This window comes from Hypomesus nipponensis, chromosome 9 (assembly GCF_054491055.1).
Source record: "Hypomesus nipponensis isolate SF chromosome 9, ASM5449105v1, whole genome shotgun sequence".
Lineage (NCBI taxonomy): Eukaryota > Metazoa > Chordata > Actinopteri > Osmeriformes > Osmeridae > Hypomesus > Hypomesus nipponensis.
The window spans coordinates 21,997,217-22,023,949 of record NC_140369.1 but is presented as its reverse complement, the minus strand read 5'-3'; the positions used below and the strand labels follow the sequence as shown (position 1 = coordinate 22,023,949).

Below are 26,733 nucleotides of genomic sequence, written 5' to 3'. Positions count from 1 at the left end.
GTCTGCACACTTTGCTATAACGTTATACGAACTACAACAGTGACTTTAGAGAACTACAACTCTGCATTAATCTGTCGGACACCCCCCAGACCGTGGTGCACTGTGGGAAGAAAAGCGATGGCAAGTGATTCGTGTCGCTACAGTGTGAAAACACTGTAATATAGACGGCTCTGGTTGCGGTCACAAATGGTTGAAAATGGTATATGTATTATGTGAGTAGGATGCGTTTCATACAAGATCTGGCATCTGGAAATAATATATTGATGTGAATATTTGTATAACGAGGTTTGGCCATACAAATTACGGGAGTTTCACAGGAGAAATGACAAAACGGGAGGGGGGCAGGAGATGGGTGTGAAATACAGGAGACTCCCAGAGAAAAAGGGAGTGTTGACAGGTATGGTCAAAATGCTCTTTTTTGTGCAAAATTTTATGCAATCTGTCAGTGGATCGTCATGGCAGGTCTTCAGTTTGGACGTCACTTCCTCATTAAGTGACTTGGATAACATTGAACTTTCTTACATTCTAAACATTCTAAATCTCACAACAAAAAGGCCTTAAGAACATTTAATATATGGACCTCATTTAATATTCTCTTGCAATACCCCTGGCAATGTTATTTTTCTTATTTCAGTTGTTTATACACTTGTATACTGATGTGTAATATTATCTGTATACTTTATTTGGTCGAGCAATAAAAAAAAGAACAAAAACCGACTTTAAAAACATTTTGTTTGAATAAAAAGTTGACAGTAGGCTACGTAAGTCTGCATTATGGAATTATGGATTTCTGTTACCAAAATAACTACTAAGCCTTCTTTGACTGGCAAGAACAACGACAGAGCCAGGTATTCAAGTTAAGTTTATTTAATCCAATACAATGCGTTGGAAATCATACTCAAAATACGAAGAAAAATAACAACATACACACGTGGACAAAATTGTTGGTACCCCTCGGTCAATGAAAGAAAAAAAAAAAAAAAAAAAAAAAACTGTGACAATGGTCACAGAAAAAACTTTAATCTGACAAGTGATTAAAATAATTCTATGAATGTTAACCAATGAAAGTCAGACATTGCTTTTCAACCATGCTTCAACTGAATTATTTAAAAAAATAAACTCATGGAACCGCTAACTTAGTATTTTGTTGCACAACCTTTTGAGGCAATCACTGCAATCAGACGATTCCTGTAAATGTAAATGAGGAAAATTTTACTGGATGTATAAGGGGGAATAGAACAGCACCCGGGCCATTTTCAGCCCAATCAATGTTACATACTCTATTCGGAGACCTTAAGGAACAGTGTGAAATACCCCAAAAACCCAGTCAATCACCCCTTTAAGGAAAACTCCACGCTGTGCCTATAGTACAGTGCGTTGAGGTTGCCGTTTTAATCAACTAAACTACATTTTCTATGAGAAGATTACACAATCACCATGCACACACAATTACGGCATCCGTTTTGGACGTTGTGATAGAGAAACAATGGGAATTGTCTTGGGAATTATGTTCCGTTTGGTATGTTGAAAAACATTAACTAAATGGTGCTATGACTACGGATGTACTGACTTACCTGTTTCATTGGTAACAATGCAAATGTTAAATATATTCCGAAGCAACGTTTTAATCTTGGTATAAATTAGCAATGTTTTCTGTGGAATAAAATTTAGATACAAACACTCCTATCATGTATACGGTCTACCAGTTACGTAAAGATGTTCCAGTTGATTTGTTATGTTCCAGGGCAGAAGTTTGAATGTTTAAGACTTAGTTTATGACTAGTCTTTCCTTAGACTGTCTTAAATTGTCAGGTAAGACTAGTCTAATTAAGCCAGTCTGTTGCATAAATAGTAAGACATAATGTGAGGTAGAAAAATTAGCCACCTCACCCCTTGGCTAAACCTTGCAGTAAAGGCTGAGTTGCTATGGCAACGATCTGTTAGAATGTTGAAAGGCATAATTTTTTCAGCTGAAAAGGACAAGAAAGTAGCAACTTTCACTTTGGTAATAGTGTAGCTAGCTTTCTTAGTACAAGAAGCTGGCAAATATATGGTTTTTGGAAAGAGCCCTAAGAAGAGCGAGTCTTCAGGGATAGAAGAAACCCATTAGATAATACTCTGATCCTGAATTAATCGAAAGTTCCATAATATGGCATAATTGCTCCATAATATGGCAAGATACGTGACAAGTAGTCAGAACCATCATGTGTTTGGTAGCTGTATCATTATTGAAGTATTGCTATCAGTGCTGTCTTGTGACCCTGTTGACAACTACCTCCACGTTTATACATTTCTTATCCCTATACACACACAAAGCACAAGCCAGCTATTTCAATTACTTATTTATTTTACTTTGGGGAAGAATGTCAATATTTGATTTGCTGCAGTAGATTGTGTATTAATAAATTAATACTGTTCTAACAAAAATCTCAAAGTTTATTTTTTATTTTTACAAAACTATAATGTTGAATTAGAATGTTAACAGGCTAAACTTTTTTCATTCAGTGTTATAGTCTCTGGATTTCCAAGTTCAGTTTTTGTTTTTCCAATGCTAGTTTTTCAATTTCAAGTTTTTATTTGATATGCTCCACTTCAAGATTCCTGTACTGCTGCACCAGGATCATGGACAAGGTAACGTTTGAGACAGCTGTTGCATCCTTGGCCATTGGGGCACTGGTGGTGGTGGCTTTGATGATGCCAGTGGCCATGTTGTTGTCTGGAGCTAAACATAAATAAAACGCGCGAGAAAACACATATAAAAGAAGTTTATGTCAGTATTTAACATTTACCTCGCTACATTTAGCTACCTCGCTATATAACAGTTGTGTTGATATGTGAGCTCTCCTTTCCAGCTAGCTAGCACGTCTACACCCCCGCAAGTGTCGCAGCCTCACGGTTCCTGACATCGTAACAGAAGTTGCCCTCTTAACAAACATTAACAACAAGAATATTGTGAAATACTGTAGAGCTAGCTATGTATAGCTAACCTATACAGTAAATCGATAGACTAAACTAAAGTAGCTACTACTATCGAGCAATACACAATACAAACTCACTACAAATCGTTGCACAAATTAACTGAGGATAACATAACACTGACATTCATTAGGCTATGTTACAAAGAATAGCATAACTGTTATTTTACAATACAATGAGGTAATGTTACGGTACCTGTGGTGCTACTGTCTGACAGTAGAGATGTATCAGGCTTTGTATCAGGCGTTACGGTGGCGATCTTTGGGGAGAGCTCCTCCGAGTAGTACAGTACGCCCTCAGCTCAAGAAATCCCCCAAAACATGGGTGACTCGTTGCCATAAATCTCGATGATGACCTCAGTAGTCTCGCTTTTTCAGTTCTGAAGCAGCTTGCACACTGCCCCAACAAACTCCAACAAATCCCAACATTCTAAAGTTGGCAGTTGTTGGTGATTGTCTTTAGAATGTCCAGAAAACCAATGCCAGCTCCACACTGCTCAGACAGTAACAGACTTTTTTCAGCTATTAAATTACTTTTTCTGTGTGTTGTAGTATCATATTAAGATCGACATCATTCTGCGTTATTTATTGTGTGATAATAATATTTAACTCACAAAATAAAATTATAATTATACTAAAACTATTGAAATTATAATTTATTGAAATTAATAGATTGTTTTAGACAGAGAGCAATTATTCTGTCATACCCTATGACCCAATTTTCACGTTGCACAACGTAGACAGACCGGACGGTTGAAGGAGAAAGCGAGCTAGTGCATGGTAGTTCCTAGTTTCAAGTTAACATCAACAATGCGCCAGATTTTGCTACCTAAAAGAAGAACGATTAAGAAACAAGAGTGACGTAGAAGAAGAAGAAGAAATGGCAGGGGTGTCTGGTGTGGATTTTTAAGGAGAGGAACGTTGTGGTCAAGGAGGTCAACAATCCACCACTACGTAGGGTGCTAACATGGTGCTATAGCAGCATCAGTGATATTAGCATGGACGCTCAGGATGGTCCGAGAAGACCAAAACTCCAGAAATATCCACCTCGCATGTTTGGAGTCCAACAAAGGAGTTTTTTTAAAAGCTAGTTGGAACAGTTTGCATTGTAACAGTTAGCTATGTCATTAATGATCATTCGAATGCTGTCTGATTTGTTGCGTGCATTGATTGCAGTGTCGCTGAATACTCGTTTCTGTTGCTAAGCAACAAAGAGGCCCTTTTTTGCCTAAGATTTTTAAATTTAGCCTTTGTCCTTTTTGGGGGATTTTTTTGGAACCGCCTCTAAAAAGATCTGAGACTCTTTGGCCTAGGTCTAGGACAATCAGTCTGTCTGTCTGCTAGGTATAGGCTTACATAAGGTTCAAAGTGATAATTGATGATTGTGAACTGGAATTATATACCTTTTTAACACATATCTGACTCTTTGACTGTTTTAGTTAATTCTATCTGCTTTTCCAAGATTCATTTCACTCTGTCTGACATGGTAGGCTAGTGGTCACCTGCGGACTCATAACATACTGTATGCATTTTGTCAGTGACCGTGGCAGACCATGTCTACTCTACCGTGTTAGCAACTAGTTAGATAGGTTATATCTCTCCCTTGTACGTCGCTTTGGATAAAAGCGTCTGCTAAATGACTAAATGTAAATAGGTTATCTTGTTAACAGATTAACATAGTAGAACTAGTTTGCTAGCTAGTCGCAATGTTTCTCATCGTGGCACTTTTGCTGTCTCGGTTGGAGTAGCCTGTGCCTGACTCTTGACGTCATACAGATGGGTTCTCTCTTCCCATCACTCCAAGAGTACATCCTCTCGTTCTTGGGTCCAGAAACCAGCCATTGTTGAGCCTAGTTGTCAAGGTAACGAGCTGTGAGAATGTTGGAGTTAGTTGAAAATCCCTCTACATTGGTCAGACATTCAGCAACTTCACCCTATCCGACTGAACATGTTGAACTCTCCCCACAGTACCCGACAATTACCAACCATCACAAACTGCTTACCCACACTGACCCGACTGTTGACGTTTGTTGGCGTTTGTTGTAGAATGTCGGGATTTGTCGGGGCAGTGTGCAAGCTGCTTTGTCTTATTTACCCATAATGCATAGCATGACAGGCTATGTAAATCAGTCTTACGTTAGTCAGTCATGGTAAAGCTTTATGCAACGGGTAAATTGAAGTGTCTATGGCAAGTCGGACTTAAACTTACATTTAAGTTATGACTATTTTTATGCAACTGGCCCCTGGTTTAGATTGTCTTAAAATAACCTGACTGACAGTTTACTGAATGGTTGACTGTTTTTTTTGCTGACCATATTGACAACAAGTGTGCATGTTCATATCCTGATCATTTCTGTATTGAGTTATTTGTTGCAATCTTTGTTTCTATTTGATTTTGTGTGGTTAAGGAGATCTGAAATGAGGTTAAGGAGATCTGAAATGAAGTCCAGGTCTGCCGGTGAATGCATCAGACGTCAAATGACCACTGTGAGTGATGACGGGTTTTTATTCCAATACCATGGGTTTCCCCATTATGTCCAAGCATTTACACTACTAGGGTATAATGATTACTTATTGATTATTATTATTTTGTATTTTTTTATTAACGAATTATTTCGATTTTATGTGTTTTTGATTTTATTGACTGTGTGTAGGTGTTGTTTTGGAATAACACATTTTATTCGGGATAAACAGGAGGGAGATGTTAGAAAAGTTAAAGATGTAACTGTTATCCAGTATAAGAATGATTCTGTGTTCAGTATTCCTATACCTTGTGTGTAAAGAGAGGCCTAACCCCACATCTGAACTCTGGGTAAACATACAAGACCCTTATCTTGGGGCTGAGGATTAAGAAAAGGGGGATTCGTTTGTTTATTTAAAGGAGATACTGTTTGACTGAACTAGAAGGGAGACTGAGGTCTGGTGACCATTAGCTTGTCACCTAGTGGGGGTAGGGTAGTGATGTTGCGCTCGATACCGTGCTCACGAAGCGGTATCAACCTTTCAAAACAATTGGTACCGATACAAACGTGTCGAGCGTGGCTTCAAATGGGCAAAAACCACGTCATCAGAGTCAGTGTCGAAGTGACATCCGAAGCATCGGACGTCACACGAGCAGCTGAGACAAACTGCGTTTTATTCAAATGCTTAAAAGAAATCAGAAATATTCATAGTTATAGAAGAAACATAGGCCTATTTACGGACGCTACAAATTACATTCATTGACAGAGTCAGAGATACAGATAGATTGCTAGAGCTAGATAGACAGAGATAGATACAGATATGAGATCGTACACAAGCACATAGCCTACATATTTCTCTAGTTTTACCAGCCTTCAAATGTGGCCATCCCTTTCCCAGTTGCAAAAGCATGTTCCAAAACCTTAACCGCTAGTTTACATTATCATATATTAATGTATTCATTTAGCATATACTTCCACTAAAACGGGGTGAGCGGATGCGATCTCACTTTGTCTGAGTGAGAGGCTGCGCTCTTACTACAAAGCCATACTCAGTTGAGCACTTCGTGTAATTAATGTTGTAAGAACATAAAAAATAAATGTTATAAACGTAAAGTAGCAAAGACGTTACGTTGTTTATAATACAACAAGATATATGATAACATATTTTTGACACTTGCATATCGAAACATTTGTCACACAACCTTTATTTATCAAGTTGTCAATGACAATGTGAGACTGATGTCTTCGAGGACTTGACGTCACTTGATTCCTTCCTTTGCTCGGCATACCATAAACTGACCAGCAGATGTCCCTATGGAGAAGATGTATCGAACGCTTTGAAAAAGCAATACTTTTAAGACTTATGTAAGAAGTGTGTCAAATAGCTTGTTGCTTCAGAAAGCTTCGCTTCCCCCATCACTAGGGTAGGGTTGACTTTTCTACAGGTGGTATAGGCGGTCGTCTAGGGTGCCACTCAGAGGGTGGCGCCAAAAGATGCGCCCAGCAAAAAAAAAACTGAAGAGAAAGAAAAACTGCTAATGGGCAGTTGCTGCGCCCCCTTCTATATCTCCATCCAATATTTTGACATTTAAAAAATTAATCTAACATTTCGGTAAAATGAGCCAAAAATCGAAAACGGAAGGGGTATGTAACTTCTTGGTGTTATTAGAACATGCTAGCAAAGTGAGGCGTTTGGTTAGAGTGGGTTTGTGTTGGAGAACGAAATAATGAAGAGGCAAAAGCCATCCGGGGCGGAATTTAAGAAGAAAAGAAAGGAAGAAGAGGAATGTGCAAAGGCGAAAGGTAGCCTAAATCCTTAAATTCTGTTCTTGGCCTAGAATGAATTCCTGATAAGAAAACGTTCATGAATACGTGAATAGGTGGGCACTTTAGTGGAGTTAAGAAAAGATGTACCTTATCATTGACAGTTTTCCTACTCCCTGTCACATAGTTCTTTAAGGATTTTACAGAGGCGGGTATAACAAAAATGATATGTCCATTTATTCTACATTATACAAAAATACATAAAATAAGGGCGCACATATAAAACCAATAGCCAGTGCAACATCACTACAAATATCTTACTCGTTGCATAGCACACCCATTAAGGAAGACAAACACGGCAATTTGTCAACAAGTGAGGAATACTGGTAAAAATCCAAGTGTTGTATTGTCAACTTTAGCGAATGGATTGTATGTAATCTTGCTAGCTAGTTAGCTAACGCTAGCTAGCCAGTGACGTTCCTTATTATTGCCATTCAGTCGAAACATCAGTTCAAGTTCAGCTGTACCGCAATTGGCATAATTTTTGATGTGTCATGAAATAAACATTTGAGTAATCATAACAACGTAAGTTTGCATTGGTGTTCTTGCAATGAATAAAGCACTACTTCCCTGTAGAACTGTTAAGAATAGGGTCAATAATTTTCCGTAAAAAAAAAAAAAAAAGATCTGTTTCTATTCCGTTTTGTCTAATTTTGTTCAGGTAGATTGATTGCTGTTAGATGATATTCTGTCGGAGGATGGGCCAAGGAACGCACCGTAATGAAAAAGAGTTGTTTTCGTTTATTAGCTATCGAGCTCGGATCACACCATCAGTCCACAACAGAGTGATAGGCATGAGTGAGAAAAATGTCTCTCAGATGGACATTATATGCATGAGCTGGACCGTACGAATATAGTAGCCACCAAAACATGTCCTTAAACAGTACACATTCCACAACTTAATGCACAGGGAGAACAACACACAGGTTGTTCAGTCATCAGTCATCACCAACCCCAAACGGAGTACGCGGGCGCAGAATTCCGACGAAAACCCGTGGATTTTCAAGTAAAACGAATTGGTCTGAGGCTAAATGTAAATACCCTTTTAACTCATATTACGTCTCTGTTATTAAATGTTAACCAAAAATGCTAAGAATTGAAAAGGAAACACTTATCGACTAAAATTACAGCAAGAGACAGGGCCAGGGAGTTTTCAGCCAATCATTATAAGGACGGATCAATACTTTTTTGAAAAGTCTGTCAACATTCAATCGACCATATTTGCCGTCAAACCGTTGTGAAACATCTTCGGTCGCTCCGACTTAAGAACAGGAAGGCTGGCGGAACTCCGCAGATTTACGCAGATTTTCAGTCTGAATAACCGCAAAAAAAAATTGCGTATTCCGTTTGGGCTTGGTCATCACTTGTTTGTACTATTTTCTGCATGTTGCTCTTTCCAAAGGTGAAAGTGCACATTCTCCTAATCTATATGTGTATTGTCCAAGACCTGCTGCGTGACCTCGACCACAGCAAGAGACTCAAGCTTCTCTCTACACAGAAAATCTGCATATCAATTGCTTAAAATGAGTGAATAATATGTGCCACAAGTGACCCAGACCTTCTAAGATCAACAGATCCATCAACAGAACAGAAGACTTAAAAAACATTATTTGCAGGCAATGAGGGAGTGAATGTGACCGTGCACCGTGTGTGCACCGTTGAAAATCTCAGGGGTTTTCATCGTTGCGATCGTTGTTGTGTTTATTTGAAAGAAATGCAGTTTTGCAGGGCAAAATAGTGTTTGAAAGTTGCAATACCGTTTTCCTGCAAAATAGTTTAAAAACATTATGGGGGGGGGCTGCCAAGAGTGAAGCTCGCCTAGAGCGCCAAATGTGCTAGGGCCGGCCCTGCATGCACACATGCCAGGTCTATGCAAGGGAGACAATGAAAGAAGTAGGGATGCTCCGATCTGATCGGCGCCAATCCATATCAGCCGATATTCCCATTATTGTTTTTTATTGGCGTTCTCAAAAAGGACGATCAAAAATGGCCGATCAGATGACATAAAACCTGAGAGAACTACTATCAGAGATAAACGTTAAAGATAGGCATTTCAGGCCGCCAATGGTAAGAAATGATTCTTTAACCTTTAGATGCGTGAGTTCTAAATATTTTCGGCGCTTCCACCAGAGTGAGTTATTTTTCCAAAACCGGAAGCTAGCTAGCTTTAGTTAGCTTCCGTTACCTAGCAACCTAGCATAATACGCTTAACATTGCTACTACCTGCTAATTTTACTTGTTAGCCTCCTCCTCAGCATTTGTCATATAGTTTTTGTTTATTGGAAAATAGTCGGTTGGAATTTTCTGAATCGCAGATGTGCAACGTTACTCTGTGAGACCCGCATTCGAACGAAAAAAGTCAAGTTTTTTGTTTAATTGCTGACTTCCTGTGCATTTTTCATCTTCATTCTGTCTGTTATCTCCTCCTAAATGCAGACAAATCGACTTGAAACTGACTGACTTGAAACATATTAGATATTTGGCTATAGCCTGTTTTTGTTGCAGTGAAGTTTGTATTATTATTTTTCCACAGGAAAGCTACTGTATAAGCTCCAAGTTCTCTTGAGGGCCTCTAGAGAGTGGAATGTTGCACATGTGATTCTATTGTGATATTTATTTAAATATTTTTATTTTTATTATTATTTTAATATTTATTATTATTTACACATTTTATAGTAAGCGAGAGAGCTTCTACACTTGAATGTTACAAGTTCCCTGCAATAAAAAGAATGGTTGTCAATTCATGATACTCTCTTGTCTCGTAATTTAAATACTTAAAATAAAATACCAATGTTGTTAAGAATAATTAATTTCATAAATAATGCTACACAATAAATAGAATGCTTCAATTGACACCGTGATCGGTATTATCGGATCGGCAGATACTGATATTGGTGATCGGCACCAAAAAACCTGATTGGAGCATCTCGAGAAAGAAGAGCCATGGGACATTAGCATGGCTTTGTATTAGCCAATAACATTCAAGAGCGGTTCTGTTTAAATAGCTTGCTAGCACAACATGCTAACAGAGAAACTTTGAAGCACAATGGCGTAGGGCTGCAACTAACGATTATTTTAATAATAGATTAATCTGTCGATTCTTTTTTCGATTAATTGATGAGTCGGATAAAAAAAGAAAAAATAAAGCATTTATTTCTAACCCTTTTTTCCAAAACAGAACTGACAGTGCAAATTCAAATGCAATCTTCAGAATGTGCACAAACAGGCACACCATTTTGAAATAGTTATTAATATTAGTGTGGAATTGGTTGTGGAAGTAGGCCAGACTTTGTTAGAATAATCTGGTGTATATTGAAGATTTTTTTACACCATTTTGAAGAAGGTTAAGATTTGCGAGGATTAAGCTATTTTCAAAGAGATTTTATATCCTTTTATTTGAAACTTAATTGAAAAAGTAAAAGCTGTGGAAGTATACCAGACATTGTGAAGATATGCTGGTGTCTGTTTGAGGTTTTATCATTTACAAAATGGTATGGGTAGTTTTCACCCGGTCCCTAAATCCCGCTGCAAAGTAGCGTCTTCCAAATGTGAGACGAATTTCGAAAAAGAAACTAACCTCACCTTGGTGAACGGGGTAAATGGACTCCAGTTTTCAATAAAATGTTACCATTTAGCATTTTCCTGATTGACAAGGGAATGATAGAGCATTGTGTATGCTCAGCTTGAGTTAAAAGCACAACTCCTTAAATGCATTAAGCCTTTTGTTTATGAGTCAGTGAGTTCCATGGCCAAGTCACGTCCGTAACGTTTTGTAGAATAAGTTTATGCCTATCAAACAGTGCCGATGCTACAACATCCAAAGTTTCTATGCAAAGCTTATTTATACCAATGGTTAGATTAATTTAAAAATCTTGCCCCTTTGTTACTTTTAAAAACTATAATGATGTGTTATGGACGTGACGTTACGGACGCTACACAATGTAAATCTTCAAAACACACTGTTCACAACACAATGGAAATGTTCTCAAATGAAACGGCAAAGCTAACAATCGTGTTTTCGGCTGTTATAACCCCTTTCACCGACGTGTTTCAGTGAAACAGATATTCCAGTCATGATTATAGTCAAAATCATGGGTAACATGATATAGCCTAAACATCTTCAACGATCAACATCTTCTCCAGTGATACTGACATTTCGATTAGCCTAATAGTCTTGCCGTAACTGTCTTTGACATAACCTCGATCCCCGCTCCATGTTTGTAATATTTACTTCCTACTAGAGAGGCAACTCGAAAGTGCTCGAGGGACTCGATTGGTTTAGGCATTTAAGGCGCCGCTCTGTAATTTGCTCGCGCTACCTGTCGGATCAAGATGAGGTACAGTTGACAGCTTCGATCAAAGATGTCTGAAAGGGGTCATTGACTGTGTTTTGGTGGTATTTCACACAGTTTATTTGTAACTTAATGTTTTTAATTTCAGTGCTTAATTAATAGTTTAATTTTGAAAATCACTATTCATGTAGGCGTTTTATGTAATTTGCAGAAGACTGGTCCAGACGCGTCACATCCGTTCAAACGTCATATCCGAAATGCTGGTTTCCCAAAAAAGACGCATATAAAAGACGCATTTGTGTTCATTACTCTAAATCATTGTGACCATTCTGAACTTTAATACTAGTAATTTGACAACAACTCCATATAAAAAAAGATAAAGGGTCCTTTTCTTGTACCCAGCACTATTGACTTTATACACTGACGCAAGTATCATTACTATTTTGCACTCAACGGAAAGCGGACTTTTCCCTTCACAGACGCACGTCGGTAAATTAGGGAATGAACTTGCGCTCCCTGGGCAGTTCAGCGAAAAGAGGGTGCGTGTTCCGGCGCAAACGTTCCTTGGTATTATTTTGCAGTTTCCAAAAAACAATTTCGCCACAGACCAGGAAAAAGTTAGTCTAAAGTCAATGGCGCGTTATTCAGATGCCATTTTAAGGGTGCATGCTTGGCCCGTGCGCACTACTGGCGAGGCCAAGCTCCTTTTCCTGCAAGCTACGTTACATTTCTTCCATGTCAATGATTGAAAAGAGTTTCATGAGTCTCTGGATGTGAACTTGATTTTTAACAATTGTGGCAAATTCCATTATAATAGCAAAATAGCAAGATAACAAGCGCACCTTCTCTTAAAGGAAATGTGAAATGTTGCTCTGATTGGTTTATTGCACGTTACGCCCAAACCACACCTATGAGTAATGTAGCTACTTCAGACCAACCCATTTTAGATTTACGCCAGGCGCAGAGTCATTTATCCCGCCGGTATAATAGCAACAGCGCTGGAGTCCCGCCCACAAAGTCACTTGCGTTTCACTTTTTGATACTTACGTTTCAGATTGTTAAAATAGGGCCCAAAATGTCATTATCAATGCTATTTTGGTGGCCATCTTGAACATCTCCAGTGACATTTCAGATGGTTTTCTTAATGTTAAAACTATTTCACAAGTAATTTTAGATGTTGAGAAAAGCGCTGTGAAAGTTTGATTCTTGATTTCCCAACAGGTTCTGTGTGTATTTCAGACATGTCACATCCATAACAGAATAATGTCACATCCATAACGCAGGTTTTTCCTCATAAAATTCTGCATAAAAGACTAAATGTTTTAAAAATTGCTATTTTTATGTTCACCTAAAACTCCATGATCATGTCAATATCAAACTTTCTACATTAGACTTAAGGGTTCACAGAGTTACAGAAAAAAGTACAGCCTCCAGAAAATGACTGTCATTTCTCGTCACATCCATAACGCAGGTGTTTTTGTAATAATTTTGTGTCTGAATTTTTTTTTGTTGCAAAAAATTGTTTTCCTCCTCTATTCTACCCATTAAGTATTTTCAGAATATGCATGACAAATTTAAATATTGTAAGAAGCTTTGTTTTACTGATAATTTTTTCTTGTCATTTTGAGTACAAATGTCACATCCATAACGCTGGAATTGCCATAAATCGATTTGTTGTTGCAGTCCTACAATGGCGTGTGATGTTTTGTCTCCTTGCAAGAAATAAAGCTTTCTTAAAACGTTTTTACCGATTGACTGCAATGCTTTATATCAGGGCCGGCCCAAGGCATAAGCGAACTAAGCGGCTGCTTAGGGCCCCTGTGGCTACCAAGAGCAAATTAAATTACAGTTTAATGTATTATGTAAAAGTGTATATATTCTTTCTTTTATTTTTTATCGGCAACAATAAGCGACACCGAGGGCCCAAATCAATTTGGCTCGGGCCGGCCCTAGCTGCTTGATATATTAATATTTCTGACATAGGTAACTAGCAAAAAGTAGCCTAAACTTTCCTAGACTTTTAGCTACGGTACTAATGTTGAAGAGGGGCGGTGTGTTCATTGGGGCGATATGGGCGACGCACTGCCAAACGGGAAAAGGAAGGGATTTTTTTCTAATCAATTATATCACGGCAACAGTCGTTATCAGTGTTCTAATCTAGACGTCTGATCTGCCACTAAATGTCCAATCAGGCTAAAGTCGTGCTTCAAATGGCCCCGCCCCTTTTGGGGCGATTTCAGTCAGGTTGAAAATCGCCCAGAAGTCTCTCATAGACTCTCATGTAAAATCTTTTTTTTCAAATATCAGAGCTTTCAATAAAATCTCTATGGGTTCCGGGAGGGCTTGCACTTACGCGCTTTCGTCATACGTAACATAACCATGAACGTAACTAAGAAAAGAGCGGGTAGCAGCGTCAATCACTTACTAACTGTCAAGATGGCTAGCGTTCAGTGCAACTCGATTGTCTCTTTGAAAGAAGTTCCTATTTGTCGGCGAACAAATCAAGATAAATTGGAAACGAAACAATTAGGACCTCCCAGACCAAATTTAATAATTCAACAGGTTTCTACTAAAGGGGGAAAGTCTTCCACCCGAGGATTTTCCAAAAATTGGTATGAACGAAAAACCTGGTTAGCAGGCTGCGATGTAGCTAATGCAGTCTTCTGCTACCCCTGCTTACTCTTTCACCCTGAAGGCGGCACGGCAGACAGCACCGCTTGGACAGCGACTGGTGTAACGGCATGTAATGCACCATCTTTCAGAAAAGATTAAGAAACATGAGCTGTCAAAGACCCACATGGATAGCTTTTTGAGATTGTCTGCTTTGGGGAGAATGAACATTGCCACTCTACTGGATGAGGGATACAGGCTAGCTGTCCGCCGCCACAACGATGAGGTTAGCAAGAACCGCCACATCCGCTAATCCAGTGTGTGAAGTTTTGCGGAGTGTTTGAGTTAGCTTTGCGAGGCAAAGATGAAACTGAGGGCTCCACCAACCCTGGTATTTTTCTTGGATTTGTCAACTTTGTGGCACAGTTAGATGAGGTGTTTGATGACCATCTTAAAAATGCTAAAGTTTTCAAGGGCACATCAAAGACCATTCAAAACGAGCTACTGGAGTGTATGCTAGCGGTCATGAGGGAACATATTGTGGAGGAGGTGAAGTCGGCGAATTTCGTAGCTATCCAAGCTGACGAGACCACTGACGTTTCTACACAGACACAGCTGGTGCTTGTGCTGAGGTACATAGATAGCAACCACAAAGTGCAGGAGCGCTTTTTTGAGTTCCTTCCCATCTCGGAATCAACCTCAGTCTCAATCGCCAGTGTGCTTTTGGAGAGACTGAACGTTCATGTTCATTTTTACAAATCTATACAATTGGCCAGAATATGGTTGTTCATATTTACAAATCTATACAAATGGCCAAAATGTGGTTGTTCATTTTTACAAAGCCATACAGATAGCTGTGTTTACCTTTTCTAGAAATTATTTTCAAATTCTGTTTTCAGGCAAAATGTCTATGACTGTTCATTTTCACAAATCTATACAAGAGAGCAGAATATGGGAGTCTATAAAAATGTCTTATTACCAATAACTTGCATCAATGTTTTCAGTAGCCTCTATCAAAAGCTCCTGCTTGCTTGTTGTGAATTATGCTCAAGTGCACATATTTCCAATTCAACAATGAGGCCTTTTTGAAGCAAGTAATGTGTATATCAGAATTATTTAGTTAAACTTAGCAGCACCTCATCATTCTGGTTTGGTCTTCAATATGTAAAGCCAAGATGCCCAGACCACACTAGGTTAAGCCTCACTTGTTCACTCCCCTATTTGGGACAACGTTACTTTGCTTTTATTAAGTAGCACTTTGGTCATATCCTACATTCCACAAAATGTAGTTCTAAAGATCCACTTCTCAACAATTTGTCTACTTGTTATTGGCATGCTGTTACTATTTATTGTGTAAGTGTGGATTTCTCTTTTACTCTTAAACAAAAGCTCTTGTTGATCCTGCAATCTGAACAAATACCAAGATGCTGTATTTTCAGCTGATATTTCATTTGTTTATGGAAATGCATATTGTTTATGCAGTGTTGAGGAATGGGAAAGAACACCCTTGATTATTTTTACTGTGATAACTTATTTTTCTTTTGTAAGCCAACACTTTGGAGATCAGTCAATAAATGCTTCTGGTATTGACTTATATGCTGCCCCTGTCTTCATGTTATTGCTGGACATATCTTTTTAAAATGTGTGTAGGTCACCTAAATCATCAGAAAAATTGCCCCCCCTGAGAATTTTTTCAGGAGCCGCCACTGATGCTGAAGGCTCGCTAATATCGCATAGCGTCGTTGCTAACATGTGCTGACGTTGTGACTGTGTGTATATGTGAGAGAGACGCATCAGGGCTCAACGTAATTTTTTTTTTTTGAAACTTACTGGCCCCAAGATAATTTTACTGGCCCCCTTCCAAAAGTTGTCATTTATCATTGTTACAACAAAACCAAGACTAAGTTATGTTATTCAGTAAACATGTTTAACCATTTATTAAACACATCCTAGATATTAAAATAACAAAAATGTAACAGTCAGCGAAACAATTTACTTTTTAACCTCAAACATGACATGCTCTCTCCCCTGCTGACAACCATCTATGCACAACTCTGTCTTGCTGAAACTGTGAAACCTCTGGTCTCTCAATAAAAGCTTCCATAGCATTTCATCAGTACGATACCGAGTATCCAAGTCTACACGATTCTTGTGCTGCAGTTCAATAGCCTGGGGGAACGAGGCGAATGGCTGGTCTGTCTTAATTACGTGATATGGCGTTGTTATAAGTCGTGCAACAACACGATGGGCATCTGCATTTAAATTCCTGACCAGCATTGTCAACGGCCCGGAAGATGGATTGTCAACCACCCGGTTAGCTGTCACGCAAACCAGGTGCTGTCTGCTATTAGCATGGCTGGTCAGGGATTGTTTTCGAAAATTGTCGGTGCCTGTGTAAAAAGATCCACTTTTGTCTGCTTTAGATGGGAACATACGACACCTTAGTTCCATAATGTATTGAGATTAGAGAAGTACAATTTCACAAACCACTCGTCACTCACTACTCAACTCTTGATTTGCCAACTGTGCGCCCCACGAGCTGCAAAGTTATTTATGCATTTAGCAGACATATGAAGTATGCTTTTACAATGCAATTTTTTTTTTCAATCAATAATTTGCAGTGGCCCGATCGGGACAGTGAGTCGCTAGTTTCACTGTCCCAACGTGGCCCCCAGCCATCGTTATTGTCAAGCCCTGTGCGTGATTGACAGACCGAGGGAGAGCAGGGATAGGAAATGCAGCTGAACGAATATGCTGCGTGTTTTAAATAGCGTTAAAAAAATTATAACAACGAAACGCAATGTGGTGGCTGTTGTTGATTCTGTGGCGCACCACCACAAATTGGTCTATATGTGTGGGACTGGTATAGTATACAGTCATGGCATTGATTTTGATGAGTTCGCATCATCTATCTTAATCGGACGTTGGTCCCATTCTACAAGTTTTCTGACAACTGCAATGCCTTAGCTCAAACGCTCGCGACCAGATGTGCAAAGTATGACGTATACAGCTAGTTGCAAGCGTACCAGCTAACAATGGACGTCCTGGGGACATTCAGTGACGTTCCTATTTGGTCCCCTATAGGTTATACCGTGACGTTATCCTTGTGACGTTGTGTGGACGTTATTAAAGTTCCCAAAAGGTCACAATTTAGTCAGTTATAGACATTTATTTTTAAACTTTCAGGGGACATTCCAGGAACGTCCCTGGTTGGTTATTATATGACATTAGGTTTAAAACTTTCGGGGGGTAGAACGTTATTCGTTGGTCATAACGTAACCACCTAAATTCCGAACGGATATTGTGTGTCATTCTATGATGTGACTTGCTAGAGCTATAGCCTACTGTCACTGTGGAAACTGTACAGTATTAAATCAATTGTTTATGTATGGTATCATATCGAAAATGTATGTATATTGATTTCTAGCCAATTTGAGTTAGCACTGGTTTTCTAAGTCGGCTTCATTGAGACGTCGTATTGTCTTAATTTGTACAGTAGCTATGTTATCGAAAGCACTAGCTAGCTCTAAATCGGATGCCTACACACTAGTGGTGTCGTCTCTTTAAGGATAAAGAAAATACAAAACAGCTGAAGCTACTTTTAGACAGGTGAAAGCTACAGCTTTAGTCAAGTAGAAGCTACTTTTGGACAGTTAGACTAGAACTACAATGAATCAAGACGTTTTGCAAAAAAGTATCATAACAACAGTTGGCTGTCATTGTTGTCCTGGTTAAGGACTCAGACGCGCATGATCTCTTAGTTACTGTTGCTACGTCAGACAAATGTTCACGATGAGTAGATGAAGGAAAGTTAATTAGATGGTTGTAAATATCTGGATACTGAAGGTCAGGGAAGCGTTCCGTTTCACTTGTTACGGTCCTAAAAATAACTCCAGGGGCATTATATGGATAAAATGTTCTTTGCATTTGATCTTCTGTCTAACTGTAGGTAATTCATGTTGCAGGTGTTGGTCCAAACGAACGGGTGGAGGAGGAAGAGGACGAGGACAAGGAGGGGGGAGAGGATGAGGGGGAGGAATAGGAGTAGGGGGAGTAGGAGGGGTTGACACAATTAAAATATAAGAAAATTAATTCAGGCTTTTAAAATGCATTTAAATAAAGTGTTTGTTTATACTGTAAATTGTGTTTTTTCTTCTATAAGCATACACATAAGTTACAATACACAATACTTAGCATCAGCCTGTTATACTTAAAGTAGATTTTTTTAAATAAAGAAATTAAATTACATTGTTGAGTTTGAGTAAACACATTCAGTTTAGTTTTGCACTACAGGCTACATTTTACTAGGTAATATGCATTTTATACAATAAATATCCATTATATGCATAAATGTGACTATAAATTAAGGTTGAGAAATTGATTCTGCATTTGGTATGCGAAAGTTATAAGAACGTCGCAAGGGAACGTCCCCATGAACGTCTCCTAAATGTTATGAGGACGTTACATGGACGTCCCGGGTACGTTTGTCTGCGACGTCCCCGAACCTTTAGGGAACCCACAAAAAGACATCATGGGGACGTTCCCTTGCGACGTCCTGAAAACTTTCGGGGACGTCATTTTGTTAGCTGGGGTGCACGAGTTTTGGAGCTAGGAACAAGGCGAGCTACTGTTCTGCGTCAGGCCGGACGAGCCGGTCTATAAAGATGGCGCGGTCCGTTTCGCGCTCTCGCTTGCCTTACTGCGCCACTGAGCGCAGTGTCTACTATAAGTCTACGAGTTCATCCCATATTAGGCATTCTCTGCTATGGTTTAACAAGTGGGAAATAGGATATTCCGACTAGCACGTGAAGGCATCATCCCGAATGTTTACAACGTCTACCTCTGCCCCATTGTGTCAAGCGACCAAATGCTTTGGCCACAACTGAATTGTAATTTATTTCTGAGGATGCACAACCTCCTAAAATACATATTTGTTGTTTATGCCTTGACCAAGTCTGACGGGTCCATAAGAGCCGTAGCCACGCTCCGTCTGACAAGGTAGTTCGCCACTCACTGGATTGGAACGTTCGGCCTCCGACTTACCAAGCACAACCACAACCAACTACGCCAAAGAAAAGCTAGCTCTTCGCGGGTGGCCTGGTACATACCTGAGGAGCGAGTTTCATGGTTCTCACTCCGTTACACAAGACTAGTGGTTATAAAAAATACAAAAGTTCCCCTCTCGCCATGTTTGCGACAATAAAGTAGTGATGGGGAAATCGAGGCTTTTCGAAACACCAAGACAATTGAAACATTGGAGTCGGGGCCTTTGAAACGCTCGAAACCTTTATTCAACAGCGACATCTGCTGGCAGCTACGAGTATGACATAACTAACAGTATTACAGCTAATCTAGTCCACGTCATACTCTTAATGATCCTTGTGGTTGAACGGAATTATTGCCGCCCTGCAATGCAGATGGCGTGGTATCGAATATGGTAGCAATAGCTTTCATCTAACAGTACAAATAAGCCCATATATGATTTTCGAACAGTTTGAGATGATAAACTCAGTGTAAAGTTGTTACACATTCATATATATTCATACATATATAGGCTATATATTTTTGTTAGACACACAACAGCACACAAACAGACAAATCAACAAACAGGATTTTGCTAATGGCACAAGTAACAAACATTTTCTAGTAACATTCTCTGTCTTTAACTGTCTCAAACTCACAAATCTCACTTGTCTATATTTGATTGGCTTAGAGATGGTTTTGGAACCACCTCCTTCCAGAGACACAACGCTTTTTTTGCAATTACACAAATCATTTTCTACAGAGACACAAATCTATTTTACAATAACACAAATCTTTTTTACAGAGCTCCCTCTCCTGGCACTAAATTCACGCCATAGTCCCACTCATTCAACCTTTGTGGCTTTGCCGCGTCATTTTCTACCCCGACACGTCAGAGTCTTTTGGTAAGTAAGAGGCAGGTTTCATTCAAGATCACGTCACAAAACGTTTCGAAACACTTTGACAAGTGACCGGTGTTACGTCCCAACTGGTTCCCAATTTAACTCGTTCCCCAGCTGTGCGTGCACCTATCAGTCTGCCTCTATCACCAGATTCGTCACAAATTCACAAACATATTACTGGCGATTTTCAAGTCTCATCTCATATCTGCTGCGGCAAATATGTAAGTAGGCCTATGGGCTACGTGCACACTACATTAGACTACCATTCGCGACAAAATAAATGGAGAAAAAATGTAACATTTGTAGGCTCGCATGAAGTGGGATTCGATCGCACTAGAGCAAAAAGACGTACACACGAAAGTCCGTTGACTTACGCCGCAAGCTATATATGTGGTGTCATAAGAGTCTGTGATATTGTGGTTAATATGGCTATTGCCTAGAGACAACTCCAAACACATGATGAGTAGCCTATAGGGATGGGCGTGGTTAATCGAATATCCGGATATCCTAAAGTAAGTTAGTATTCGAATACTTTTTTCGAATACTTATGAGCGTAGTTTAATTTAAAAAAACATTTTATTGAAAAAACGTTGCGTCGTGTTGTGAATTCTAATAGTTGTGACGTTAGAAAATGATGAAAACCATCAAAAAAGGTAGGCTACGCCTGTGTTCTGCTGCGAGTCTCCTTTCATTTCATTTGGCGCTACAAGAAGCATAGTGTCCTGGCTAAGCAGTACCTCGCAGCAACCTCAGGTCCTGCAGTCTTTTCTACGCCGGCCTGCTCGTAAATCGACTCCGTACTCGCCTCTCCCCTGAGCATTTTTACATGCTAATTCTCCTGAATAATGCGTCAGACATGCGTATGGCTAATGCAGTTGTGTGTCTTCGTTCTCCGTGTGTCTTTCGTTTTTATCGAGAATAGCCTACCCAATGTGTTTAATTCAGTCCAATGTAGCCAACTTTTTATTTCACATAATAATAGGCTAATCGCTTCTTCGCCAAATTAAGAGCCTACGTCTGAAGATGCAGCGTTTTTTCAAGTTCATTGTCTTTTCGTCATGTTAATAAATTGATCTTTCATTTGTTTTCTTTATTCAACCCTTATTTAATCTAATATCTTAACAGTCCCAATTATTGCCAGAATGTGTGGTGGTTCATGTGTTTACTGTATGCTTTGCGTCACGTCAGGCTAATTACATAACGGAACCACATTAACAAAATAGATTATCCGGATATTCGAAAATAATTTCGGATACTATTCGAATAGTGAAATCAGTTAAAATCTCCATCCCTAGTAGCCTACAGTCGGGTAATATGCAAATATGAGATGCGACTTGAAAAACGCCAGTAATATGTTGGGGAAACACCAAGGGAACCAGTTAAATTGGGAACCAGTTGGGACGTAACACCGGAAGTGTTTTTGAAACCCGTCTCGTAACGTTGTTCCAGAGCCTGTTTAAGGAGAGCCTTGCCACTCCCTTTAAGCCCCATTGTACCGAATTTGGTTGCAGTTCCACCAGAGTTCCACTGGGGGTGATCGCGAGCGAGTGCATGTTGAATGGGAGTCTATGGAGCTAAACGGCTAAATTTGTCTCTTTTGCCTGATTGTCATTGAGAAATCTCAGATTTGATTGTAGTTTTTGCATGTTCAACATGGATTATAGGTCGAAAGTTGAATGAACGAGTACTTATGTCCTTTTGATTTCTTACAGGGTGAGTCGTTGTTGCCTATAACACGCTAGCATTCTGCTAATGAATTCTGATTGGTTAGTGAAGGAATGATACGACCAGAGCTCTTGCTTGATGGCATCCGAAGCGGAATCAGAATGTCAGAGCATTAGCAACATTAGCAACAACATTAGAAAGCCAAAACTCTTTCTAGCATGTATTGACAGGAAGAGCCTAACCTGTCAGCTGTGTTGTCGATGCCCTGAGAGAAAAAAGTAAGTGACCAGAGCTTGCCGTAAAGCAGTAGCTCTGGTCGTACAATGTGTATGACGTCAATTACATTTTCAAAAGCTTTTTAGAACAGAAAGGCGACTTTAAAAAAACTAACAGCCAGCAGTGTGTATTTTTTTTGCCTCCCCTTTCAAATTCAGAATTCAAATTACTAGACAAAAAATTATATCCTGAGAAAAGTGGATTTTGAGGGGTATAGCCAGAGAATGTCTAATATAGAGAGAACTGCCACTCTCGGGAAACTTCCGGGTTCTGAACTGGTTGAAATTCCATGTGAGGGCGCTAACGAGCGAGTGCAGAATGAATGGAGGTCTATGGAGCGGTACCCCTCAAAATCCACTTTTCTCAGGATATAATTTGTCCAGTTATTAGAATTCTGAATTCGAAAGGGGAGGCCAAAAAAATACACACTGCCGGGTTTTAGATTTTTTGAAAGTCGCCTTTCTTTTCTAAAAAGCTTTTGAAAATGTCAGTGACGTCATACACATCATACGACCAGAGCTACTGCTTGACGGCAAGCTCTGGTCACTTACTTTTTTCTCTCAGGGCATCGACAACACAGCTGACAGCAGCGTTGGAAATACACGAGGGCAAAGGGCAAAACTACCCCCAAGAAATATAATTTTGCCCCTGATATCACTAGGAGAGGGGCGAAAAATGCCCCCAAAATGTCCTCTAATAATAATGATAATTTAATTAACTTGTCAAAAACATTGTGACCTGGTCCAGTTGCTATGTAATGCTTTTGATTTTCACCATGACTAATGTGCGTGTGCGTAAAGAACCCAACGTTCAAAAAAATGAGCGCTTCTTAATCAGACCTGTGAGTGACTGCGAGTGTGAGGAGAACTGATGAAGCAGTAAACACAGTCTCCGTCACAATCTCAGGTTCCAAAAATGAAATTCACTCGCAGCATCCATCGAAAAATGGAAGCTAGATTGTCTTGGAGTGGACCCGATTTTTTGCGAAGCATGTCGAACTTGTGGACAATGAGTTGCCAAAGTTGTTGTCAATCCGGCACAGGCGAGTTTTTCTGCTGAATCTAGTTGAGCTAAAACATTAAGTGGCCTTTCGTCACCAGCGACCAAGCAACACGCCATCGGCTACGGTGATAATTAGTAGTAATTATTTAGTTTGCTTTAGCTAATTTAACGTTAGTAAGCTAACGTTAGCCAGCGCTGATAGCGCGTTAGTCACAAAGGCTTGCTTGCAAGTTAGCCTAGCTAACTTGGCTAACGTTAGACAGAGTGCAGTCAGTCAATGATTTTCTCCCCATCCTCATAAGTACCTGTCATCTTGTAGTTGACAACCAATCCTCTATTTGGGGAAAGTTGAGTGTGCAGTTGAAAAAAAGTTTAAAAATGAATGTAATAATAACAATTAATAACCACAGAGAAATAAGATAAAATTGAATATGATGGTCTGATTTATGTTTTCTGTTAAAAGAAATCGAAGAAAACAATTTGAATCTGTAGACTAGCCTACTGCTTACAGTAATAGTAATATTATTGCCATTTGATGAAAATTGCTCATACTGTAAGCCTAAATAAGCACATTTATAATCTTGAACAAAGGTTAAATGTCTTATTATTACATTTAGTAGACGCTCTTATCCAGAGCGACTTACAGTAAGTACAGGGACATTCCCCTGAGGCAAGTAAGGTGAAACGCCTTGCCCAAGGACACAACATCATTTTTCACGGCCGGGAATTGAATTGGCAACCTTTTGATTACTAACCTAATTCCCTAAACCGCTCAGCCACCTGACTCCCTCTGGATAAAAGCGTCTGCTAAATGACAAAATGTTGTTTCAAAAAGTGCTCCCAATTTAAAAAAAAAATGCCCCTGGATTTCAGTCAGTGGGGGCAAAAATTGCCCTCTAAAAAATATGTAAATTTCCTACCCTGGCTGACAGGTTAGGCTCTCCCTGTCAATACACATGCTTGAAAGAGTTTTGGCTTGCTAATGTTGTTGCTAATGCTCCGGGATTCTGATTCCACTTCGGATGCCATCAAGCGGGAGCTCTGGTCGTATCAGTCCTTTACTAACCAATCAGCATTCAGTAGCAGAATGCTAGCGTGTTATGGGCAACAACGACTCACCATGTAAGAAATCAAAAGGACATAAGTACTCGTTCATTCAATTTTCGACTTATAATCTATGTTGAACATGCACAAACTACAATCAAATCGGAGATTTTTCAAGACAATCAGGCGAAAGAGACAAATTTAGCCGTTTAGCTCCATAGACTCCCATTCAACATGCACTCGCTCGCGATCACCCCCAGTGGAACTCTGGTGGAACTGCAGCCAAATTCGGTGCAATGGGGGAGTGGCAAGGCTCTCCTTAAACAGGCTCTGGTAGTGGTATAGCCCTCCATTCATTCTGCACTCGCTCGTTAGCGCCCTCATATGGAACTTCAAACAGTTAAGAACCCGGAAGTTTCCCGAGAGTGGCAGTTCTCTATACTAGTACTAGACATTCTCTGGTTGTTCCGATGCAGTGAGTGTTGAATGTGTCGGGACAGTCTCGACACCATAGTACCGAGCGGACCATCACCACAATAAAGTGCATTTTCTCTTGGTAATTTATAAAGGTCTATCTTCACAGACCGCAGACATTGTAAAACTCAGCTACCTCCCCTGCTGTGTAGCTAGTAGGACTAGTAGTAGTGCTAACTAGCCTATAGTACTGTCTGTAGTCGCAAGGATCACAATTCTTACCGTCTTTGACAGGGAGAGATAAGGAACCCATTGACGACAGAGGTTGTGATAACAGCGGTACCAGTATATGCTCTGCAGTGGAGAGTGAGGTCGAGGCAGACGCTCCAGTCACCCGCGTTTGGGTAGCATTACTATATGCTACAGGTGCTAGCATTACTGTGTAATCCATAATCGCCGATCCACTAGTATTCTCATTCGCTGTAGAATTCTGATGACCAAATAAATCAAAAAATGATTTGTTGGTACGATCCAGAGTATAGTTTACACTGTCCATTTTGTCCGTTGTATTCAGCTCTAAGAAATAAAAGCCATGCATACTATGCATCAGTAAAACACCTAACAATACCTCCATCCTGCCCAACTTGCCTGTGTTTTGATTAGCGCTGGCGCCGTTGCTAAGAGATCTTTCGTGTCAAGAAGTACTTCCAGGTTAAGTTTCTACCTAACGCTGGAGAAACGCTATACGATTTTTAAAATCTTATAAGATTTTCAAACTGTGAGAGACCCAAACATGAGGACAAAAAATCCTAGATTTAGCCGTTTTGCTCCCACAGTGTGTGGTCACTAACACACCTCACACCAAGGTAACATCTGATAAAATCTGCGGAACCATCAAGATAATCGGGACATATGTTACCTAGGATTGTCGGCAGGGCCAAAATCGGCCCGATTATCCTGTGGTGTGTCCCCAGCAAAACTGGATTATGTGTGGCGTCTTCATGAGAGAACCAATGCTTTCATTTTATCACAGATTTTCGTAATATTGTTACGTAAAATAATCAAATCAATTAGCCTACTATTGTCACGGAAATCGCCATGTTTTCGTGATAATAGCACGAAATATTAACCTGTGTATTTTAATAAGATGTTTTTCAACTGGTTTGTTTTTTCATTACGTTATTTTGTGACGATCTGAAATATATCTTGCAGAAGTGCATTATGGATAATGACAAGAGAGGCAAATTATGGAACACTGAGTTAGTCAAAATTAAATAAATAAATACATAGGTAAATAAATAGATAAATACATATATAAATAAATATGGCTATGAAATAAATTCTGAAAAAAAAGATGGCAATAAATATATAAATATAGCATTATATAATTATATAGCTGAATCCATTTACTGACATCAATAAATATTAAATACATGTATTTATTTCAAAATTACGTTTTTTTATAAGAAAACATTTATTTATTTCATGGGACTTTTATTTCCTAATGCCACATTTATCTATTTTTTGAGACTTTTACACACCACATTTATTTCCACATACATTTCCGCACCACATTATGTCCACACCACAATTATTTCTGTGCTGTATTTATTTCCTATCTCACATGCAAACGAGAGGGGCGTGGTTATCTTCAGACCAAAGCAGCTGCACACAAGATCGAAGGAGGCAGATACAGGGACACCTAGATTCGGTAGATGATGGAAGACATTACCCGTGTCAGAGATCGCATGCTGGCCTTATAGATCAAATTGATCAGCATGGCTTGTCAGGATATATTATTTTGGCTCATATTGTCGATTTTGTAGAGGTAGCCCACTTGGGCGCAAGGCCGTAGCCATGAAGTCAACATTGGGGGAGACGAATTACATTTTTTATAATTTCGGACAGCGCGCGTGGTTGCCAGTCTAGCGTAGCGCATTTATATTTTTATATAAATTTATTGGCGGGGACGTTTTGACCAGATTTGAATATGTATTATGATTATGGCCTTGCTTGGGCGGACACGTGTTAAGTCTTAAATGGTTTGAAACTTATCGAGCACCGTGTAGCTAGCTAATATTACCTGGCACTAATCACCCCCCCCCCCACACTTGTACATCTTGCACACAAACAGTGCTCAATATGCGTATGGTTTAGCAGATTTTAGGTGTGGTTCTGGTGTTGGAGTGTCAGGTTTCAGAAATGGTGTGAAAAGTAAGGAATTTGTGTGTAAGCATTTGAAAAA

General features: G+C 39.5%; 1 protein-coding gene across 3 annotated transcripts in view; it reads right to left on the bottom strand.

Moving 5' to 3' along the window:
- LOC146273477 (tectonic-1-like) overlaps positions 1 to 25,168 on the bottom strand; it is a 45,365-nt gene extending 20,197 nt beyond the window's left edge. For 2 of the 3 annotated variants that reach the window (XM_084704085.1, XM_084704086.1), the window contains exon 1: positions 24,771 to 25,168. In XM_084704085.1, coding sequence (XP_084560211.1) covers positions 24,771 to 25,122 — 352 coding nt within the window. In that variant the 5' untranslated portion in view covers positions 25,123 to 25,168. The remainder of the gene's footprint in view (positions 1 to 24,770) is intronic. The other variant, XM_084704087.1, reaches the window with a different exon arrangement.
- Positions 25,169 to 26,733: the final 1,565 nt, after the last annotated feature.